General features: G+C 38.6%; 1 protein-coding gene across 1 annotated transcript; it reads right to left on the bottom strand.

Moving 5' to 3' along the window:
• Nucleotides 1-424: 424 nt before the first annotated feature.
• Nucleotides 425-20,785, bottom strand: LOC137286515 (stomatin-like protein 1). Its single transcript, XM_067818430.1, has 10 exons — nt 20,683-20,785; nt 19,268-19,596; nt 16,817-16,917; nt 15,456-15,522; nt 14,413-14,495; nt 12,077-12,280; nt 9,091-9,146; nt 5,448-5,620; nt 3,268-3,513; nt 425-2,380 (listed from the first exon to the last, which is right to left on the bottom strand). The coding sequence occupies exons 2-10, from the start codon at nt 19,449-19,451 to the stop codon at nt 2,178-2,180; spliced, it is 1,317 nt and encodes a 438-aa protein (XP_067674531.1). The 5' UTR covers nt 19,452-19,596; nt 20,683-20,785; the 3' UTR covers nt 425-2,177.
• Nucleotides 20,786-21,746: the final 961 nt, after the last annotated feature.

Genomic DNA, 21,746 nt, shown 5'->3' with positions numbered 1-21,746 from the left:
TTTCAGGAATATTTTGTGAATGGCGGTTGCTACACAAAGGGCAGGACAGGATTGCCCTTTTTGCGAACACCTGGCGTCTCCAACAGTTGATACACTTTCTACAGCTATTTTCTCTTTACATCGATAGGAATTTGTTTCTGAGGATGGTCACGACTGGTTATTCTTTTGCACTTACAGTATGTAATTTTTGACAGACACGTTGGTCGCTTGATTGTTGCTTAACATTGCACGCAGCAGTATTCCAGGTGTATGGCACTGGTTTGAAAATAATCACCTCTGGGCCAGACAATCCAATGATCACTGGCATGAGCATCAATCAACGCTGACATGTGTCAACCAAGTCAGCGCATCAGGCCCCCCAATCCCGTTAGTCGTCTCCTATGACAAGCATGAGAAGACCAATTCAAACCTGGATCATCAGGGGTTTGACAGACAAGTAAACCATGGCTTTATTACATTGATAATCCAAGATAATAACATAATCTACAATCACACTTGTCAACAGCATCATTTGCAAAAATCAAAAAATATATGCTGTGAATTTTTTGCAACATTATTTCATGAATTTTAAGGGAAATAAATTTCATAACTCCATTTTGATTTTTCCTATTTTCATTTTGCAAGAGAGTATAATGGCCAAATATTTACAAAAAAATAAAAGACATTGTTCTTGTCTCAAAAACAAAATGAAATATAGTCCAGGTTCCATGAATTAAACTGACAGTTTTCTCAAAATGCAGTTGAGCTAAACCTCCGAAAACACAAAGTATTAAGGTAGGTTTGCACTTTTACCCCAAGTTTCATAACCCTTGTTCAGAATCCTTTTTGGCAGAGGGAAATCAGAATAAAGGGAAAATGCATGCTGTTTAATGAAATTGTCACACAATATCACACACATCAATAAGCACTGGACAAAAAAAGTTAGGGAAAGATAATAATGATCTATTTGTTCAATGACACACTGATAAAATATCAATCCTAAAAATACCAATATCCCTAATTTATTTTGTCCAGTATACATATAACTATAATAGTATACTAGATGACAACATTCTTGTACGTTTGGCCTCAGAATTAACAGTTAGAGAGAGTGACAGAGAGAGTGAGTGAGTGAGTGAGTTAAGCTTGATGCCCTTTTGAACATCATCCAAACTACATAATGGCATGTCAGATTATTGTGGAAGGATGGTTATGATATTATGGTCTTCATGTTTATCTCTTTGGTAAGAGCCATTATCATAGGCATAGGGCTGACAATCCTAGTTATCTGGAGAACATGGATTTGAACTCACAATCATAGATAATCATAGAACATTCAGACACTCTGACAATCGGAGTGTTGCTGTTGTCATTGTTGTTCTTGTCATTGCCGTTGTTGCTGTTGAAAGCCACAGAATTATTCCACCTCTATGACAACTGTAATGATGAAGGCTGAGGCCAACAATCTAGTGACTGATGTCATGAGCACCAATCCACTCTGGTGGGTATGACATTCTGTCATCATCCAAGTGATAAATCCAAACACCTGATATGGCTGCCTGCCTTGCTCTCAGAGATGAGACGTTTTCATCTTGTGCATTAGGAATATCTGAATGACTTTACTTAGTTTTTAAACTAAATATGTAAAACCACATGAATAAATAGTCTGATGAAAACTCATATCAGTTGACTTCTCTAGGAATACAGCTTAAGGACTCCCTTAGCCATAGAAGTGTCAAAGCTTGGTTGTGTACACCCCACATTGCACCACAGCTGCAGGGCTAGTACACATATGAAAGGCTGCAAATAGGTGTGTTGAGTTTTGCTAACTGAATGTGGTTTAATTATCACTAGCAAAATGTTGGTTGTTTTTTTCTACAAAATCAGGTCAGGCAACTGGACCAACACGTTTTGTGAGATGTCATTCCAATTGTCTTGCAGGATTTCTTGGTGAATGTTCAGCACTGATCTTTGCCTCCTCTCATACTATTCCTCCACTACTCACAACTATTCACAACTGTTCACAACTATTCACTGCTATTCATGACTCAGAAGCACTGTGTAGAATGAGTATGCTACAATGCAAGGTTGCCACAATGGTGATTTGGTCTTTGTTGACTGACAGTCATCAAGCAATTATTCGCATGAGTTGGACACAGGGCTGTTACCAGTTTTGAGTCACATCATCATCCCTCATCTCATTCTCCAACTATTTTCTTCACAACTTCTTCCAGTCTCATCGCAGCAGACAGGTCTCCTGCGACACGGAGTCGGCCATTCATGTAGGCCTGGAATGGCTTCATGCGTCCAGCGAACATGGCCTGCAAGTCACTGACTGTCATCATCAAAGAGGCGTCACTGTCACCAAACGGGCAGGCACCACTTCCAGCACTGCCACGCCCTGTGGATAGAATAAGGATCTTCACCACAATTCATTAAGTTCATCATATTTGTACTTCATGGTTCATTTTGATGAACAAGTAGTACTGTAAGTATTGATGATGAACGTGTTTTCATCATTGTGTGTTAATTCTGACAGAAAGGTAATTTCATTGTTCACTGGTCAGGGGACATTTGTTGGTGTATCTCTATATGACCTTGTAGTCTGGAGGTGAATGAATCACAACCAACACAAGCGGGTACATTATTAGTTTTTTCAAAGAATCTTTCTGTCCCTTACACCCTTTGGAAACACCATGTGACAAATTTATTATCCTTAAGATTTTTTATTTTGCAGGTTATCTTTGATAACAACATTCAGTCTTCGGCAGAATGAGCCACAAAATGTTTTGGCATGATTTTTCCTGAATTGTCATAAAGGAAGATGGAAGATGGCTTAGTTTATCATAAAAAAGTTCAAATTTGTGGATTTGTTAAACAACACATGAAGTAAGGAAACATATTATTCTTAGGACTTTCTTACTAACCTAAACTAATAAGAAATTCTTGCAACAATTGTATGATTCATCTGTATATGGCTACTCTAAATTTAGCCCATTTTGTAGCCACATTCCACCTACGGTCAAGGTCATTTGTACAACCAGTGTATTGTGTCACATGACCTTTAATAGGGTGTACTGTGTATAATCTGGCAAATCCTTCTCCACAAGAACAATCAGACTCCAACAAATTTATCTCACAGGTAATAACAATACACACAGTTCTTTAGGAATCCAAATGGTTTATACTGTACCAACAACAGAACCAAAAACAAAATTTTCGATATGTTAAACCATTAATTCAGCCAACTGTGTAAGAAGGTCTTAATAGCATTAATTTGTTAATTACCGTTTCGAAGATCGAGGTAGTAGATCCCTCCTCCCTCGCCGGTCAGCTGGAACTGATACACTGCGGCCACCTTCTGGACCAGGGACTCTGTGATCACAGACTGGGCAGCTTTCAGTATTTCCTCAGGGGTTAAGGTCGGGAGGTCACTGGCTCCTTCCACTTCTTCCTGTTCGGCACGTAAAGCTGCTGCTTTCAGTAGATCTGGGCGTGCTGACGGCTGCTCGACTGGTAGTGGTTGGTTGTGACCTGATAGCATCACATTTTGTAATTACATTTCATTTAATTTCATTTCAGATGGAAGAATTGTTCATTAACACAAAGCCAAATTTTCCAAAGTTCCATGTACTTGACAGACCAACTCGGATGACTGATATCATAATTTTGCACCCCTAAGTGAAAAAGTTGTTTAAAAATAGATCATTATTTTGTTGTGACTGTTCGTCATTTTTTAGGAGGGGGACAAGTTGCCAGTAGGACAGCCAGGTAATCAACACACGTGTGTAGTGGCTGGCAATGTGCAAAGGTTAATTTTGTTGCAATAAGGGTGCAACTCATTCGTTAAAAATGAAATCAAGGGCACTGTAGGGAAGCATGACCAACTTTTTTACTACAGTGAGGGTGACGTTTAAGTGTAACACCTTTGTCAAACAAGTGATAAACAGTATGAAGAAAGAGAGGAGATGTTTGTACAGTTCTCGACAACATCCCAGCTATATAGCCGCAGTCTTTAAATAGTCGCTTCTCACGAAAACATGGATTATGAACACTAAGAGAATCAAGCAATCAGAATAGGACAAGAGGTACAGTTGCTTCTTATCTGAAATGTGTGATAAATTTCGCATGAGGGGAATCGAAGCCTGGTCTTCAGCATAACAAGTGAATGCTTTGACCACTTGAATAACGTACCATTCCAGTACTGATATATAATATTGATGATGATATATTGTAGCTAAAATGGACAGAATTGTTAATAAAATGCCTGCATGTTATCAGAAATGAGCAGGTCACTGTAACTTGATAATAACCCCAAATTACTTGACCAATGGCCATTATCAAGTCCGTTGTTAGGTGACGTCATAAGCTGTTGATGTTTAATCACCTATGGCTCGTTTGAACTTTGGTTCAATACTGACGATATTTCTGACTGACATTCTTCACATCTGCCTTTGCCATTATGCACATTTTTGCCAATGCTAACCTTAACAGCTGTACTATAAATGACCACATGAAAATGACGACTGGAACCCCAAAGTTGTTGGGCAGTGAGAAAAAATGGTGGCTAGCAGTATGAGGCAAAGGTCAAGGTGGAATGTCAGCACTCTCAATCCTGACATCATCTGTTTTGTTCTAAGACGTTTCCACATACGATAAAAGTGTGTCAGTGACCTCTGTCATTTCTTCTTAGCATTAAAGCCTTCAAAAATGAGTCTTGTTTCTTTTCGTTTTATTTATATTTTGAGTCCTTTTAGCTATAATTATGGTAATGCTATTTTTCAGGGCATTATCATTTGCAGAAGCCCTTGATCTTTTCACCTCCACTCCTTCATTGGGCAGTTAAGTATAGGAGAAAATATGCATCCGAGGTTTTGTGGACAATGTAAAAGTGGAGGGGAGGGAAATCCTGAGGGGCAGAGTCCTGAGGGATTTCCCGACCCCAATGGTTTTACATTGCCTACCAAAACCGAGGAGAAGCGTTTTCTCTAACATATGTACCGTCAATGATGGATAATTACAATGTAGATGATCATTTAATGAAGCTACATAACAATAACTGAAGCACAAGTAAAATCAGTTTAATGAACTATAAAGAGATAATGGCCATGCGGTGGAGCATCTGTCTAGTAATCTGGAAGTTGAAGTTCCAGTCTTTATTGGGAAAATATTTCAAATTTGAACATAATCTCGAACGATATTTTTCATTTGATGCAAAACACTCATATATTATTTGAATGTTGAAATTCACATAGAGGAAAACACAATTGCAAAAAGTAAAACCTGGAAAAAGGTCTTACCAGAAAAAACCTCAAGTGCGGTTATTCAAGGAAAACAAGAGATGACCTTGTATATAGTGAGAAGCACACTTTAGGTTTATGTTCAAGGACCATGGGTTCTGCAGATGATTATGATGCCCTGATAAACAGCATTACCCTGGTAATAGAAGGACAGGGCATGTCACTTACCCTGGGCCGCTAGGAATGCTGAAGCTAGATGTTGTAACGCCTGGGGTAAAGCAGGGTTGTCTTGTTCCCCACCCCCTCTTGCTGCACCACCCAACCCACCAAACATCCCTGGAGGCATGCATAACTGAGGGGGAGGCTTGGAGGGAGGGCCACGCAGGACTTTCACCTGAGACCTGTAACACAATCAGTACTAAAGCTGATGATTTTGAACAGTGAGTTCATGAGTGTTACAAGTGAGTGTGTGGGTATAGTTTGCGTGGGTATTGATTGTGTGAGTATAGTTTGTGTAGGTATTGATTGTGTGGGTATTGTGTGGGTATAGTTTGTGTGGGTATTGATTGTGTGGGTATTGTGTGAGTATAGTTTGTGTAGGTATTGATTGTGTGGGTATTGTGTGAGTATAGTTTGTGTAGGTATTGATTGTGTGGGTATTGTGTGAGTATAGTTTGTGTAGGTATTGATTGTGTGGGTATTGTGTGAGTATAGTTTGTGTAGGTATTGATTGTGTGGGTATTGTGTGAGTATAGTTTGTGTGGGTATTGATTGTGTGGGTATTGTGTGAGTATAGTTTGTGTAGGTATTGATTGTGTGGGTATTGTGTGAGTATAGTTTGTGTGGGTATTGATTGTGTGGGTATTGTGTGAGTATAGTTTGTGTAGGTATTGTGTGAGTATAGTTTGTGTAGGTATTGTGTGAGTATAGTTTGTGTGGGTATTGTGTGAGTATAGTTTGTGTGGGTATTGTGTGAGTATAGTTTGTGTAGGTATTGTGTGAGTATAGTTTGTGTGGGTATTGTGTGAGTATAGTTTGTGTGGGTATTGTGTGAGTATAGTTTGTGTAGGTATTGTGTGAGTATAGTTTGTGTGGGTATTGATTGTGTGAGTATAGTTTGTGTAGGTATTGATTGTGTGAGTATAGTTTGTGTAGGTATAGTTTGTGTGGGTATTGTGTGGGTATAGTTTGTGTGGGTATTGATTGTGTGGGTATTGTGTGGGTATTGTGTGGGTATAGTTTGTGTGGGTATTGATTGTGTGGGTATTGTGTGAGTATAGTTTGTGTGGGTATTGATTGTGTGGGTATTGTGTGGGTATAGTTTGTGTGGGTATTGTGTGAGTATAGTTTGTGTGGGTATTGTGTGAGTATAGTTTGTGTGGGTATTGTGTGAGTATAGTTTGTGTAGGTATTGTGTGAGTATAGTTTGTGTGGGTATTGATTGTGTGAGTATAGTTTGTGTAGGTATTGATTGTGTGAGTATAGTTTGTGTAGGTATAGTTTGTGTGGGTATTGTGTGGGTATAGTTTGTGTGGGTATAGTTTGTGTGGGTATAGTTTGTGTGGGTATTGTGTGGGTATAGTTTGTGTGGGTATTGATTGTGTGGGTATTGTGTGAGTATAGTTTGTGTGGGTATTGATTGTGTGGGTATTGTGTGGGTATAGTTTGTGTGGGTATAGTTTGTGTGGGTATTGTGTGGGTATAGTTTGTGTGGGTATTGATTGTGTGGGTATTGTGTGAGTATAGTTTGTGTGGGTATTGATTGTGTGGGTATTGTGTGGGTATAGTTTGTGTGGGTATAGTTTGTGTGAGTATAGTTTGTGTGGGTATTGATTGTGTGGGTATTGTGTGGGTATAGTTTGTGTGGGTATAGTTTGTGTGGGTATAGTTTGTGTGGGTATTGTGTGGGTATAGTTTGTCTGGATATTGAGTGAGTGGGTACTGATTGTCTAGGTATAGTTTGTAAGAGTATTGATTGAGTAGGTATAGTTTTTGTGAGTATTGATTGTGTTGGTATATAGTGCACTCTAATTCAGACTGACTTGCGACTAACTTAAAAGTCTGTATTAGACATCAGGCAGAGTTACACAAAAATTTCCTATAATAATGTGATCACAAGCCTACCTGGAGGTATTTACAAATAATGTAAGTACACCAATCGTTTATCTTATTCTTGAAGAAGTATATACAGTGTTATCGATTGGATTTTTTTATTTCAGTGTTCATCACTTGACAAAATGTACAAACCAATCAATGGACTGTTCATTCAAGGTTTATTGGCCAGGTAGACCTCCTGCTCAGTCCAGATTACAAAACAATGTTTTTACGTGTATCTCCGTTATCAGGTCACCACTTTGGTCTGAATAATGAGAGACAGTGCTTTTTCATTATGACAACAAAGAAGGATTACATCGGGACTGCAAGTTCAGTCCGGTATAAACAGCAATCCAAGAAAGACAGTGTCCGAGTTGGACAGAGTACACTGTAGTTTATGTGGGTATTGGTTGTGTGGGTATTGATTGTGTGGGTATTGGTTGTGTGGGTATTGGTTGTGTGGGTATTGGTTGTGTGGGTATTGAGTCAGTGGGTATCCCTCGGGTGGATGTTCATTGTGTGGGCATCATTTATGTGGGTATATTCAGTGTGAGATTTATGGGTATTGTGTGGGTACCGAGTCAGTCGGTATTAAGTCAGTCAGTGGGTTTTGAGTGATTGAGTGCACATTGATTGTGTGAGTATTGATTGTGTGAGTATTGATTGTGTGAGTATTGATTGTATGGGAATTATTTGTGTATGCATCGTTTGAGTGAGCGAGCGAACGAGTGAGTGCGTGAGTGCGTGAGTGAGTGAGTGAGTGAGTGAGTGAGTGAGAAACCTAGAAGTTGTGGTTAGAACCATAATGGTAGTGAACCAAGAATCAAATCAAGTTATCTAAGGTACCCTGTACACCCAGCCGAAGATTGACCCATGAAAAGGAGTCAGTGCATATAGGTTTCATTGGGCTGGGAACAGTTCTTCTGGTCAATTATAGCACATAAGCACAGTGTGTGGGATAACGTGAGAAGTCAGCATATTTAAGCAGCATGTAAATAATTAAATCACGGTCAGTACTATCAACTGCTCTCTCACCAGCTGTGTCTGCATAATCAAACAGATGACTTGGCCTTTCCTGCTGATACCATTATGTTGGTTGCCATGGGTTACTGTGACAATTACAACAGGCTAAAGACTGATGACATGTGGACATAATAGACATATAGTAAGGAATAGAATGAATGTAATATTGATGCATAGTAATAATTTTAGATAATAAAATTATTTATGATATCATCAGACTGGAATATGGAAGGGGTCTATGTAATATTGAAGAAATATGGGTGTATTATGGATGTGATGGGGATGTAAATAGGAGTGAGTGAGTGAGTGAGTGAGTGAGTGAGTGAGTGAGTGAGTGAGTGAGCGAGCGAGCGAGTGAGTGAGTTGTGTTTTATGCTGCTTTTAGCAATATTCCTGTAATATCATGTTGGGGGACACCAGAATGAGTACTGATGCAATAATGATATGAACATATTACTGATAAAACAAATATTTGTTTGTTTGTTTAACACCACATGTCCGATTATTCCAGCCATATAGTGGCAGTCTGTGAATAAACAAGTCTGGACCAGACAATTGAGTGATTATAAGCATGGAAATTAATCTGTGCAATTTTGTGGGATACAGTGACATGTGTCATGACCACACAATCCTGTTAGTGGCTTCTTACAACATGCAGATGCAGATGTAAGATTATGTAATGTGGATGTAATATAGATGTAAGATATATGTAATGTGGATGTCGTGTTGGCATGATATAGATGTTAGGACTTACAGCTCTACACGACAAATCTCCACTCCCCAATCCATGGACTGCTTGTTGCTCTCCATCTGCAAACCAGAATAGTATCAATACTTGAAGTGATACATGAAATGATACTCACTGACCACAGTACTACTCATCTTCCAGCAATACTAGGAGAGGGCTGCATTATGTTGGTAATACAATGCAGATCTTTGTCACTATCAATGAATTATCAGGATAACCACTGCACCATATACCGATACAATATAGTATCAATACTTGGCACATACTAGGATAGTATCAGTACTTCACATACCTGAACTAGTATAGTATCAATATTTAACATGCACCAGAAAGGTATGTATCAATATTTTTCAGAATGGTATCAATACTTAGCATGTACCAGTGTGGTATGAATACTTGGTAACACCAGTATGGTGTCAGTAATTTACATGTACTTGTCTAACATCAATACTGGCATGTACAGGTATGGTATCAATACTTGACCTAACTCACTATCAACAACTGAGCAATCAGTAACTTCCTTTGAACAATATTTGAGTCTGATGTCCAAATATTTTTGGCAACATTTACCACTGTTTGCCACAGACAGAAAACCAACAAGTGATACAGTCTTCACAAATTGTGTTTCAAAGTATCAGGGCCTAGATTTTGGAAGCTCTCTTAGAGCTAAGATAGTCATAAGAGTCATACGTTAAGATTAACTCATCTTAGCACTAAGACCATCTTAGCACTAAGAAAGCCTCGAAAATCTAGACTGTAAGTCAAAGAAACCAAACATGATAATTAGTTCAGATTTCAGATCACATGTTTCATTTTACATGGATGCCTGCCCAACCTATACACTTGGTCACCTCTTTTGACCACTAAGGTTGCTGGACACCTGTTCACACCCATGGTGATGTAGCCTAGTGGTTGAACCGTTTGCTCATCAAGCTGTAGGCTGAGAGTTTCAATTCCATAAGGTTACTATGTGTCAAAGAGACTACTAAAAGCATGTTTGTCAGATACCATTTATCTTATAAGTTGTTTCAAAGAGAACGTAACGAGCGAAAGCTTCTTTAATAAGTTTTGAGCCATTGAGTTGTTAGATAAATGATATCTGAGAGACACAAGTACAGTAATCTGTTTCTTACACACCATAAAATCGCACCATTTTATGGTTGAACAGATTGAAATTTCATATTTTCTCATTGTAGCTGTGCAATAAAACACACTATAACGTTTCTGAATGAAAGTCGTGGCTTGCCTATCTACTCAATACTCAGCCCCAAAACAACCCTCAGCAGACATCTTCGTGTTGTCATGGCAATAATAATTATGCAAACTAGATAAGATCACTGAAAATTAATTAAACACTCCAAAACAATGATGTTACAATGTAATGTGGATGATTTTAATTCTTGCAAATGTAACAAAATATTAGAGTGTGTGACATCGTTATTGTTTGGTGGTTGTCGTCATGGGAAGATTGTGTTGGATATCTCTACATGAAATGAGAGTTTATTAGATCCTGTATGTTATGAAGACAGGAACTTTGCATGATCATGTGTCGGAGGAATATCTCAAAAGCCATGACTTGAGTAGATTAACCCTTCCTTTACATTTTCGATTGAATAGAAAGGATGTGTTGCTATTTGCTCTCATGAATCCTTACAAACGTTTCATGTTGTACATTATTCCAATGAGCATGTTTTGCTTCTGATTGTCCTGAATTTGATAACTGGAATTACACAGTAGCTCGGAGCAGGAATTAACAAAGTTATCAAAAGAATCAACATGTTAATCTGTGAAAAATGTCATCTAAAGTCATAAATTCACCAAAAAAACAATGGGGCAAAACAATCTCCCAGTGGACATCGTATCCCAATTGCGTAGATCAATGCTCATGCTGTTGATCACTGGACTGTCTGGTCTAGACTCGGTTATTTACAGATCACCACCATATAACTGGAATATTGCTGAGTATGGCATAACACTCCACTCACTCACTCACTCACTCACTGACTGTGACCTATGTCAGCTATCCATATACTGTGGCAAATGACTCAGTGAATACCACTTCCTGGTTTTAAGGCTTGCTAAAGAAACCTTGAATAAGAAAAAGCAACACATGCATGTTCATTTGTTCCTGTAGTTGTCTTGCTCAGTATATATGGACTGATAATCAGAACTAATCATTCCTCTCTACAATCCATACAGCTTTTATCAAATGGAGGACACATGTTTGTTGTTAGAAAAATAACTGACAGGAACCAAAGCTTCAAATCACTGCAACCACTCTCACATGGATGGCAGGATCAGATGGTCTTGTGCAGTATATTTTATGAACACTTCTCTAGGTTTACGGTGTGACAATGGCAACGGAATCACCACACCTTCTGACTTTCATACATACGGTGAACGTGGGGTAAGCATGCATCCCCACCAGCTTTCCTCAAACAAAAGGTTCACTTGACCTCTTCCTGAACTACTTGGCTTACTTGGACCATGTGGACCAGTCTAGACCGACGGGCTCACCTGGACAATAGATCTCACCTGGATTATAGATCTCACCTAGATTACAGATCTCACCTGGACTATAGAACTCAGTTGGATTATAGATCTCACCTGGACTATAAAACTCAGCTGGACCACACATCTCACCTGGACTGTAGAGCTCCCCTGGATTATAGATCTCACCTGGACTATAGAGCTCAGGTAGATCATAGAGCTCAGCTGGACTGTAGAGCTCACCTGGATTATAGATCTCACCTGGATTATAGAGCTCAGCTGGACCATAGATCTCACCTGGACTACAGAGCTCACCTGGGCTATAGGATTCACCTAAACTACAGGGTTCACCTAGTCTATAAAGCTTACTTGGTTGAGTACAACATACAGCCATAATTTACATTGAATGGTGATTTGATGCGACACTAAACCCAAATTCATCCCCATCACTGTCACAGCAGTATAAAATCCAACACACCTAACTCAACACACCACAACACACCTGTACAACGTTGGAGATCTCCATCCTCTGCACCTCGATGTCTGACAGTTTCCTCTGGACCAGAAGATTGAGCAGGGCAGTTTGCACCAGGATCCGGGTGGACTGGTCAAGGTTCTGGACATGGGTGATGGACTTTTCAACATCAGCTATACGAAAGAAAACATCAGCACCAAGCTCGATCACAGCTCCATCTGCGGTCAAAACCTGCATGCAAAACAAGTGTGGTTTATTAGATGTGTTTCTAGAAGGTTAATCAATGGTAAAAGGTATAAGGTCGTAACACGTTATTTCACAGATCAGGTCATTTGTGCAGACAAACCCAGACATAATCACTAAAACTCTGGGGGTTTCGCCCATAAATTTAGGTTTCTTCTACCCCTAAAGGAGGCATTTCTGCAAAGCACATTAGAAATCCTAAGATGACAGGGCCACCTGTGCACCATACCATTCTGAATATTTTCTTTTGATTTGTTTCTTGTTTAACACCTGACTGAAAAAAGCTTTATGTCAGCTTCATAGATTTCAGAAAGGCATTTGATTACGGTACGAGAAAAGAAATAAAACCATTGTTTTGCCTCAAACAGAATTACAGGAAAAGGTACATCTTCTAGCCTGTAAACAATTTCGAAGGGTAGGACAACAAACTCCTTATGCTATTGTACATGGCGAATGTGGTCACTATCCAACACATATAAATGCTTACCTACGGCTTTGACACTATTGGCTAAAGCGGCAGAGAATAAACGAGTGTAGACTACCCAAAGAAGGCTTAATACATGTTAAGATATTTTGATTACATTGGAAAAAAGAGTTGGGTATCGTTCATAAAAAATTTTTATTTTCTCGTCAATTTGGTACATCTGGATTAACCAAATTGTTGGTGATGAACTCTCTTTTATACAGTTATCTAAAAATGCATTGATAATGAATTTTCTCAAGGTCGGACTTCCACTTTGAATAAAAGGTCAAGATAAATGATGTATAGAGAATATAAATTCATATTTGATCCAGGATACCTGTATATCATATTAGAAAAAAAGGTGCACTCTACTTACACAAGATTCAGATGCAATGTCTTGCCACTACATTTTAAAGAGGGTAGGTGGCCATCAATCAAAACGTGTTTATGTTTCTGTCCTATTTGAAACACCAACATAGAGGACGAGTCTCATTTCACACTTATACGCCAGCTGTACAATTAATTGAGAATAACTTTTCTCCCGAAACACTTTTGGAAATTCTCTTCGATCCATAAAGTTAAAAGTCTGTTTTGTACATCTCAGAAGAATCTAGTCAAACATGTACAGTATTTTATTTACCATGTATAAATGAAAAGAAATATGCATTTAGAAACACTATAGACTTCATTTGTATGCTCTTGTTAATTATATGTAGCACACATCTTGTATATGGACCCTTGACCTCATCACAAATAAACTCCCTTGGCTGTTAGTTACTCCCAACAATAAGCACTGGTTGCTGAAGATCAATTCTAACTCTGATCTTTCTTATAAAGAAAGGTTGATTTACTGAACAGGGCCCTGTTTCTCAAAGAGATAAGAGTGCTGTGACAGTTGTACGTCTATGTTAAAGTATGGGAGTTACAAACATCTTGGAGATTACTACTACTACTTCAGGGGTTAAGAAAACATTTTAAAAGCTACTTGCCACAGGGCAGAAAGTAAGTTGTCCTGACTAATTTTCCACTTGCCCTGATTTTATGATATAATCATGATGCTTAATTATGAAAGAGTAAATCAACATGGTATTTGATATTAATGGGCTACTTATCAAAAAGTGATACTTCATTTTAATAGCCTTGTAACATTTAATGGCTACATTTTGAGCAGACGTGAAACAAAATTCAAGTTTATCTGCAGTTTGAAATCATAAGTGGAAATTATCTAGCAGCTCACAGACACTTAGGATACCATTATTTGATCACCCAAAAGGAAAATTAACTAATCCCAGGCACCGGACGATCAGATGTTTTAACCCCTGTACTTCTCTGAGGAACGGGGTCCAGGACTTGTTTAAGTATACAAAACCTACTTGCACATGTTAATAACCTCATTAGACGAGACAGACACAAGCTGCACCTGGTGCTTAACGAAATTACGCATAATGCTTGAGATTTAGTATTGATGATTTCATTCACTAATATTTCATGGCATTAACAGTAAAAGTCACAGAATTGCTCTCCATGCAGCCAACAGAGTTACTGTTCCAAATCAGTTCCTCATCATTCTTTTCCAGCTGAAGTCTGTGTTCTTTGGACAGCAAATGTCAAAATGCTCTGAGATCCCCGCTGTGTCTAAGTTCTGCACAATTCTTACCTGTTTTGGAGGGACATTGAAGGCTTTGATGCGTATATCCACTTTGTGCCATCTGTCAATCACTGGTAGGACAAACACAACCCCTGGCAAACAGAACACATCCAATAATGAGGCCATGTTAAAGTACAGAAGGGTACTTTATCACAGGCTTAGAGAAAAATATTACAAGTCAAGCTGTTTTCTGCCAAGCTATAAAATCTGGGCCGACCTAACCAAAGGTCAAAGTGTGTCTCTCTTGTTGCTAAAAACAGTCAACAACTAATCACACCTTGCACACCTTAATTTTAGCCACATATCATGGAAATTTATCTCACCTCACACAAAAATGTTGGCAGAGCACTCTTCTATTTTTTTTCAGTATACCCTGCTTACAAGCAAGTACCATGTCTATGTACCCTGGTACTTCATGGTAGTAATTCCTTATCTCAAGTAACATTGAATCGTCACGATGTATGGAAATTACTGATGTTTTGCAAACACAAATTGATGGAAGGGAGACAACTCTAATTCTGTTTTTCTTGTCCTTTGCAAAATCTAGCTATGGCTACAAAAAGATTTCCACCCATGCTTCAAAGAGTTCTAAATTAACATTGTGTGTTCTGTAAGATAATATGGCGTTAACCGGTCACTCGGGTACCATTGGTTGATAGTATCCTTGATGTTTGTTTACTTTCCCCTCGCACTTCAAGTTCAAGGAACGTAAACAAATATCAAAGGTACATCAACCCATGCACAACAATCCAATCCATCAGGTTATGGAGACATGCCAAAAACCTTGTCAACCACCTGCCCACCCAATCCACTTTGTCAACTCTTTTGAACACTAGGGTTGCTGGCAACCTGTTCAAACCAACAGGGATGACGGTTGAAGCAATTGATGCTGTAGACTCGGGTTCAGATTTCAATATGGTAGCTTATTTCTGAAGTCCCCTGCCATGATATTGCAGGAATACTGCTAAAGGCAATTTAAAACCATATTCACGCACTCACTCAAATCTGTGAGAGTTTGTTTGGGTTTACTCATCACAACCACGTGTACATACCTGGGCCCTTCACTCCATTCAGATGTCCAAGTCTGAACACAACCATCTTCTCATAGTTTGGCACCGACTGAAACAGCAAGCACTAAATCTTCAAGATTCAACAAAAACAAAGGAGGTAATGATTCAGTGATGAATCAATGAGCTGCAAATTATGCTGACATAATACATGTTTCATTTAGACATGTGTTTATTCACGTTTCACCTGTGTGTGGATTTTCCTGATTCCATTACAATCCAATCTTCTTGTCTGATAACTAACATCAGATCTTTTACTTGATTCGATGCCATATTGATGAAAATGTGTGAACAAACACCCCCATCATCCTTGAAAGGATGTGTAAAGTGAAATAATGTGAAGAAGGATCGCATATTACTAGTAGTATGTTCAGTTTTAAAACATGTAGTTGATGCCTCAAACACACATCAGCCAGACCAAATACACTGAAACAATTTTTAGAAAAGGTGCACATTTTTGTGACATGGATGTTCACTTGATATGCAAGAATGTCCTGGGGCACAAATTCAGTCGGAATCAGCAATTACACTAAAATTCAGCAGTTCCCTACATATCTAAGGGGCACAACTCTACAAGGAGAACTGTGTGCACCAGAAAAGTATGGACCACCAATGTCCCATAGGCCCCTTTCTCTTTACTTGACCTCTGCCATGAACTATGGACTGAAATTGTCCTTAGAGAATTCTTCGTTATAAGGTTACCGAAAAGATGAAATAACTCCTACACCTCAACACCTCAACATTAGAGTGGTAAGGTTTCTTTATACAAGGGCACCAGATATGGCGTGCATGTTTCCCCAATTGGATACTCAGTATTTTCAACACAAATGACATGTTTGTTTGCTGTTTGATGTTTGACACTTGACTTTGCAAATATCACGTCATATAGTGGCAGTCTGTAAATAATCAAGTCTGGACCAGACAGTCCAGTGATCAACATCATAAGCATCAATCTACACAGTTGGGATACTATGAGATGGGTCAACCAAGTCATTGAATCTGACCACCCAATCCCATTAGTTGCATCTTCCGCTAAGCATGAGTTCCCGAAGACAAATTCTTGCCCATTACTGGTTTTCAATCTACATGCAACATATGAAATCTGCAAAAGTCAAGATTAGAACAAGTTAGATCTTATCACAAAGAGTATTAAAATTTCCAGAGATCCCACATGCTTTTCAACCTAAAGAGTACTTTTCAACCAAAAGAGTACTTTTCAACCTAAAGAGTACTTTTCAACCAAAAGAGTACTTTTCAATCTAAAGAGTACTTTTCAACTAATCATATAGCTGAAGATCCTGGATCAGGGCCGGGTGGACTATATTCATACCCGTTGTCATGGTTACCTTAAAACTGAACCAGACACTGACAGGGAAGGTGAGGAGCCAGAGGATGAAGCTGAGCACCACAACAACCCGGTGGAGAAGCCTTGAAATGAAGCTCTCCTCTGAAACATCCAAAATACATATTATCATATTACTGACTGAGTGAGTGAGTGAGTTTGGTTTTACGCTGCTTTTAGCAACATTCCAGCGATATCACGGCGGGGGACACCAGAAAATGGGCCTCATAAATTGTACCCATGAGGGGAATCGAACCCGGGTCTTCGGCGTGATGAGTGAATGCTTTAACCTCTAGGCTACCCCACCGCCCCTTATCATATTACTGGCAGTGAATGCAACAATCATAATATACACAGATTCAATGTCTGGTGAAATGTTTAAACGATGCTTAGGAAAGTGCTAGTGAGTGAGTCTAGATAAATGCCAGTTTTAGCTGGGGGGACTCTCAATCAATATTAATCATATTACTCTGACTATCGTGAACTAACCCTTAAACAATTGACTAGTGAAGAGAAATATATCTGAGAATACTTTGTGCATGAGTATAAAATTATTTCGTCACAATAGTTAATATAAGATATGATCATGGCACAATATTTAAGACTATCAGTTGTTCAATATGGATCCAAAAGTTTGATGCCATTTTCCGGTGTCCCAATGGCTGGACAATGGCAGAATATTACTAAAAGCCACTCACTTACTAATCATGAATACAGGCGCCAGCCACGCAACACACATTTCTTAGAGACTGTTTGAAAGGCCTAGACCATCCAGCGGGTGTGGATAGCTTTCATAACACTTATCTGGAGATCAACAGCTTCACTGACACTGACTAAACTGGTTCTTCATCAGTGCCAATTTATTAGAGTCATTCCTATCTGGCCTTTGCAGCAGGTGTTGTTTTTATGAAAACATCACTGATTGCATACATGCGGAAGTACTCCACTGAAAGGTTTTCAAGATTAGCGGCAAACTTTTATATGTGATTGGATTTACTTCCGATAAAACTTTCAGATGCAAGTAAGCTTTTAAACTGTCAAACTAAACTATGTTTTGATAATTAGGCAAGTCCCAAAAATATCATGACATAAAAACGTCCGTTGGTAGCCACTCACAAAAATATCATGACATAAAAACGTCTGTTGGTAGCCACTCACAAAAATATCATGACATAAAAACGTCTGTTGGTAGCCACTCACAAAAATATCATGACATAAAAACGTCTGTTGGTAGCCACTCACAAAAATATCATGACATAAAAACGTCTGTTGGTAGCCACTCACAAAAATATCATGACATAAAAACGTCCGTTGGTAGCCACTCACAAAAATATCATGACATAAAAACGTCTGTTGGTAGCCACTCGAAAAAATATCATGACATAAAAACGTCTGTTGGTAGCCACTCACAAAAATATCATGACATAAAAACGTCTGTTGGTAGCCACTCACAAAAATATCATGACATAAAAACGTCTGTTGGTAGCCACTCACAAAAATATCATGACATAAAAACGTCTGTTGGTAGCCACTCACAAAAATATCATGACATAAAAACGTCTGTTGGTAGCCACTCACAAAAATATCATGACATAAAAACGTCTGTTGGTAGCCACTCGAAAAAATATCATGACATAAAAACGTCTGTTGGTAGCCACTCACAAAATATCATGACATAAAAACGTCTGTTGGTAGCCACTCACAAAAATATCATGACATAAAAACGTCTGTTGGTAGCCACTCACAAAAATATCGTGACATAAAAACGTCTGTTGGTAGCCACTCACAAAAATATCATGACATAAAAACGTCTGTTGGTAGCCACTCACAAAAATATCATGACATAAAAACGTCCGTTGGTAGCCACTCACAAAAATATCATGACATAAAAACGTCCGTTGGTAGCCACTCACAAAAATATCATGACATAAAAACGTCCGTTGGTAGCCACTCACAAAAATATCATGACATAAAAACGTCCGTTGGTAGCCACTCACAAAAATATCATGACATAAAAACGTCCGTTGGTAGCCACTCACAAAAATATCATGACATAAAAACGTCCGTTGGTAGCCACTCACAAAAATATCATGACATAAAAACGTCCGTTGGTAGCCACTCACAAAAATATCATGACATAAAAACGTCCGTTGGTAGCCACTCACAAAAATATCATGACATAAAAACGTCCGTTGGTAGCCACTCACAAAAATATCATGACATAAAAACGTCTGTTGGTAGCCACTCACAAAAATATCATGACATAAAAACGTCTGTTGGTAGCCACTCACAAAAATATCATGACATAAAAACGTCCGTTGGTAGCCACTCACAAAAATATCATGACATAAAAATGTCCGTTGGTAGCCACTCACAAAAATATCATGACATAAAAACGTCCGTTGGTAGCCACTCACAAAAATATCATGATTTACAGTATATGCTGAATACTTACCTGCTTCAAAGTCAGTGATACTGGCCATCTCCAGTGTGCCTTTGTTGGAGTAGGTAAATGCAGACTTGTACTTGGCTGTCGTGTTCTGGTCGTATGTAAAAGCTGACCCATAGTTGAAAACTGACTCGCCAGCCTCTGGATCTGACCAGTCCGTCATTGGGATGCGTGTATACTTCACAGACATCTTGAATGTCACTTTAATTCCTTAGACGACTCCGGGAAATGCCTGACAAGCAGTCCACACCATCTGTCCATGGTGGAAATGTATTCACTGACGCAGAGACTAGGCTGGAGAAGTTCCTGTTTTAATTTCCCATGTCCCAGGTATTCTAAAACAAACAGATTTTTTAAATAGACATGACTTGAGTTGTCTTGACTCACTGATGGGTCGCCAGTTTACATTAGAATAACACAGTGTACTAAAATTCTCATGCTCCCTGTCGCTGTCAACTTGATATAAGATACATAGAGATTCATAAATACTGACTCAAAACATATATCATTTACTTGCTGTAAGAATAACGCTTTCTAATCAAACCTCAACATCAACAGCCTTTGTTTTTATGGAGGTATGAATGTGAAAAAACAGTTTGAACAGTTTGCAATATCTGCATATGATCACAGACTGCATATTCAGTTGCTGGTGCAAACACTTTGTAGAGGACATAGCTCTGCAAGAAATGAACTCAAGTCCCATCCATATCATTCACAATCAATCAGGAAACAGTTACTAGTATCCATTAGTGGGCATGGAGTTACATTTTTGGGTTTAGAGTAAACAAGATGGGTGCCAGTCAAATCGTCCAACCTACAAAATGACCTAGCAAATTTGGTCAAATTGCTCCAGGGGAGCAGTCAAATCAAAATGCCCCAATGTACTTAAATGTCCATGTTCTCTTGTTTCCTCTCTTAACCAGCTTCATTAACAAATAGAACTTCCATTTTTCAATACAAATTACCAGAGAATGACTCTGAAACTACTTACATGATGACCATGGAGATTTTGTCAAGAGGCCAAAGTACTGACTGGACGTACAGACAGACTGAATAAGGCCGTCTTTGAAGAAGTATGAGTAACTGTCCCAAGCATATTCGTCACAGGTTGCGAAATTTAAGTAATATAATATTATAGTATAATATTATCACGAGCGAATATGATGAATGCATTGAAATGTATACATTTACGAAGATATGTATTATCCATGTACATATACATTATTGTATTAATGTGTGTCAAGATGATTGATGTCGACAATGCCCCTGAGCAATCAAGCAATGTTCAGTTTCAACAAGATCTAGAACATGATCAATATATCCTTGCAATGCCCTTACAATATATTCAGATCAATGGTGAGTCATCATGAACATAGGCTACAATCCCTGAAAACCCTACAGATTTTATATTTCTATCTCACCTTGGATGTTGCAGTGCAAAAAAATGCCAACCGGCAATGGAATATCGAGAAATGTATCTGATTCCAGGTTTGTTTACAAAACAGAATGACTTCCCTTTGAAACAAGGGAGGTAAGCACCGATTTCACGTAATGATAGCCGGTAAAACCATACAATCCTAGGCGCCCGACTGTGATACGTCTATGACCTAACTGTATATATCAGGGTCGAGCTCATGTGGAAAAAATGTTATAAATTAATTTCCTCTTTCAGCCACCAAGCGATGGTACAAAAGTACAAAAGCATCGGATTAGACAGTAAATGCCAAGATAGGACACAGATAGCATTTAAAATGTGATAGTATACTATTAATAAAGACTGATAGCATTTTCAAGAGTACAACAACGGACTGAATCATATTGCTCTTGCGTTTGAGAATGTAATCAAATCCGGATTGGTATGGGACTGTCCTCTTTCGTAGCTGTTATTTTTAATATATATTTCTAGTACGGTAATGTCAACCTCATGGGTCGTATTCAAAATTGGCAAAATACGTAACAGGTCAATTTAGATAGTTATGAATTTTGAACCAGACTTAGCGTTACTGTTAGAGGGATTCGTTATAGATATACTACAGCATGTGACTGGTGCCTTAATTAACCTTTTATAATGTTAGAAAATTTTGTTTACATATTTGCTTATTTGGTATCCAATTGTCCCTTGAACTTCGGATGATACTGAGTGATCTTTGTTTCAGCACCCATAACATATAATACACTCACGACGATCCGTGTTAGGATTAGTTTCTAGCAATGCATGTATGGTTGGCGTCAGAGGCGACTAACGGGATCAGGTGGTCAGATTCTCTGATTTGGTTGATGCATGACATCGTATCTCAACTGCGTAGATCAATGCTCATAATGTCAACCACTGGATTGTCTAGTCCAAACTCGATTATTTGAAGACAGAAGCCATGTAGCTGGAAAACTGCCGAGTGCGAAGATAAACAAACATACAAAACAAAACGTAGTATATCAGCTACTGAAAATGTCGTGTTTACTCAGTGTAGCCCCTCTCTTCCTGCAC

This window comes from Haliotis asinina, chromosome 6, assembly GCF_037392515.1.
Source record: "Haliotis asinina isolate JCU_RB_2024 chromosome 6, JCU_Hal_asi_v2, whole genome shotgun sequence".
NCBI lineage: Eukaryota > Metazoa > Mollusca > Gastropoda > Lepetellida > Haliotidae > Haliotis > Haliotis asinina.
This window is presented reverse-complemented; position numbering and strand designations above follow the sequence as displayed.

What these genes read in the sequence shown, in the direction of transcription:
- LOC137286515 (XM_067818430.1), bottom strand. Translation starts at nt 19,451, where the DNA reads ATGTCTGTGAAGTATACACGCATCCCAATGACGGACTGGTCAGATCCA. An exon ending in TATCACTGACTTTGAAGCAG is followed by an intron (nt 16,918 to 19,267) that starts GTAAGTATTCAG and finishes TGGATGTTTCAG; the next exon opens with AGGAGAGCTTCATTTCAAGG. An exon ending in GAGATTTGTCGTGTAGAGCT is followed by an intron (nt 5,621 to 9,090) that starts GTAAGTCCTAAC and finishes ATTGTGTTACAG; the next exon opens with GTCTCAGGTGAAAGTCCTGC.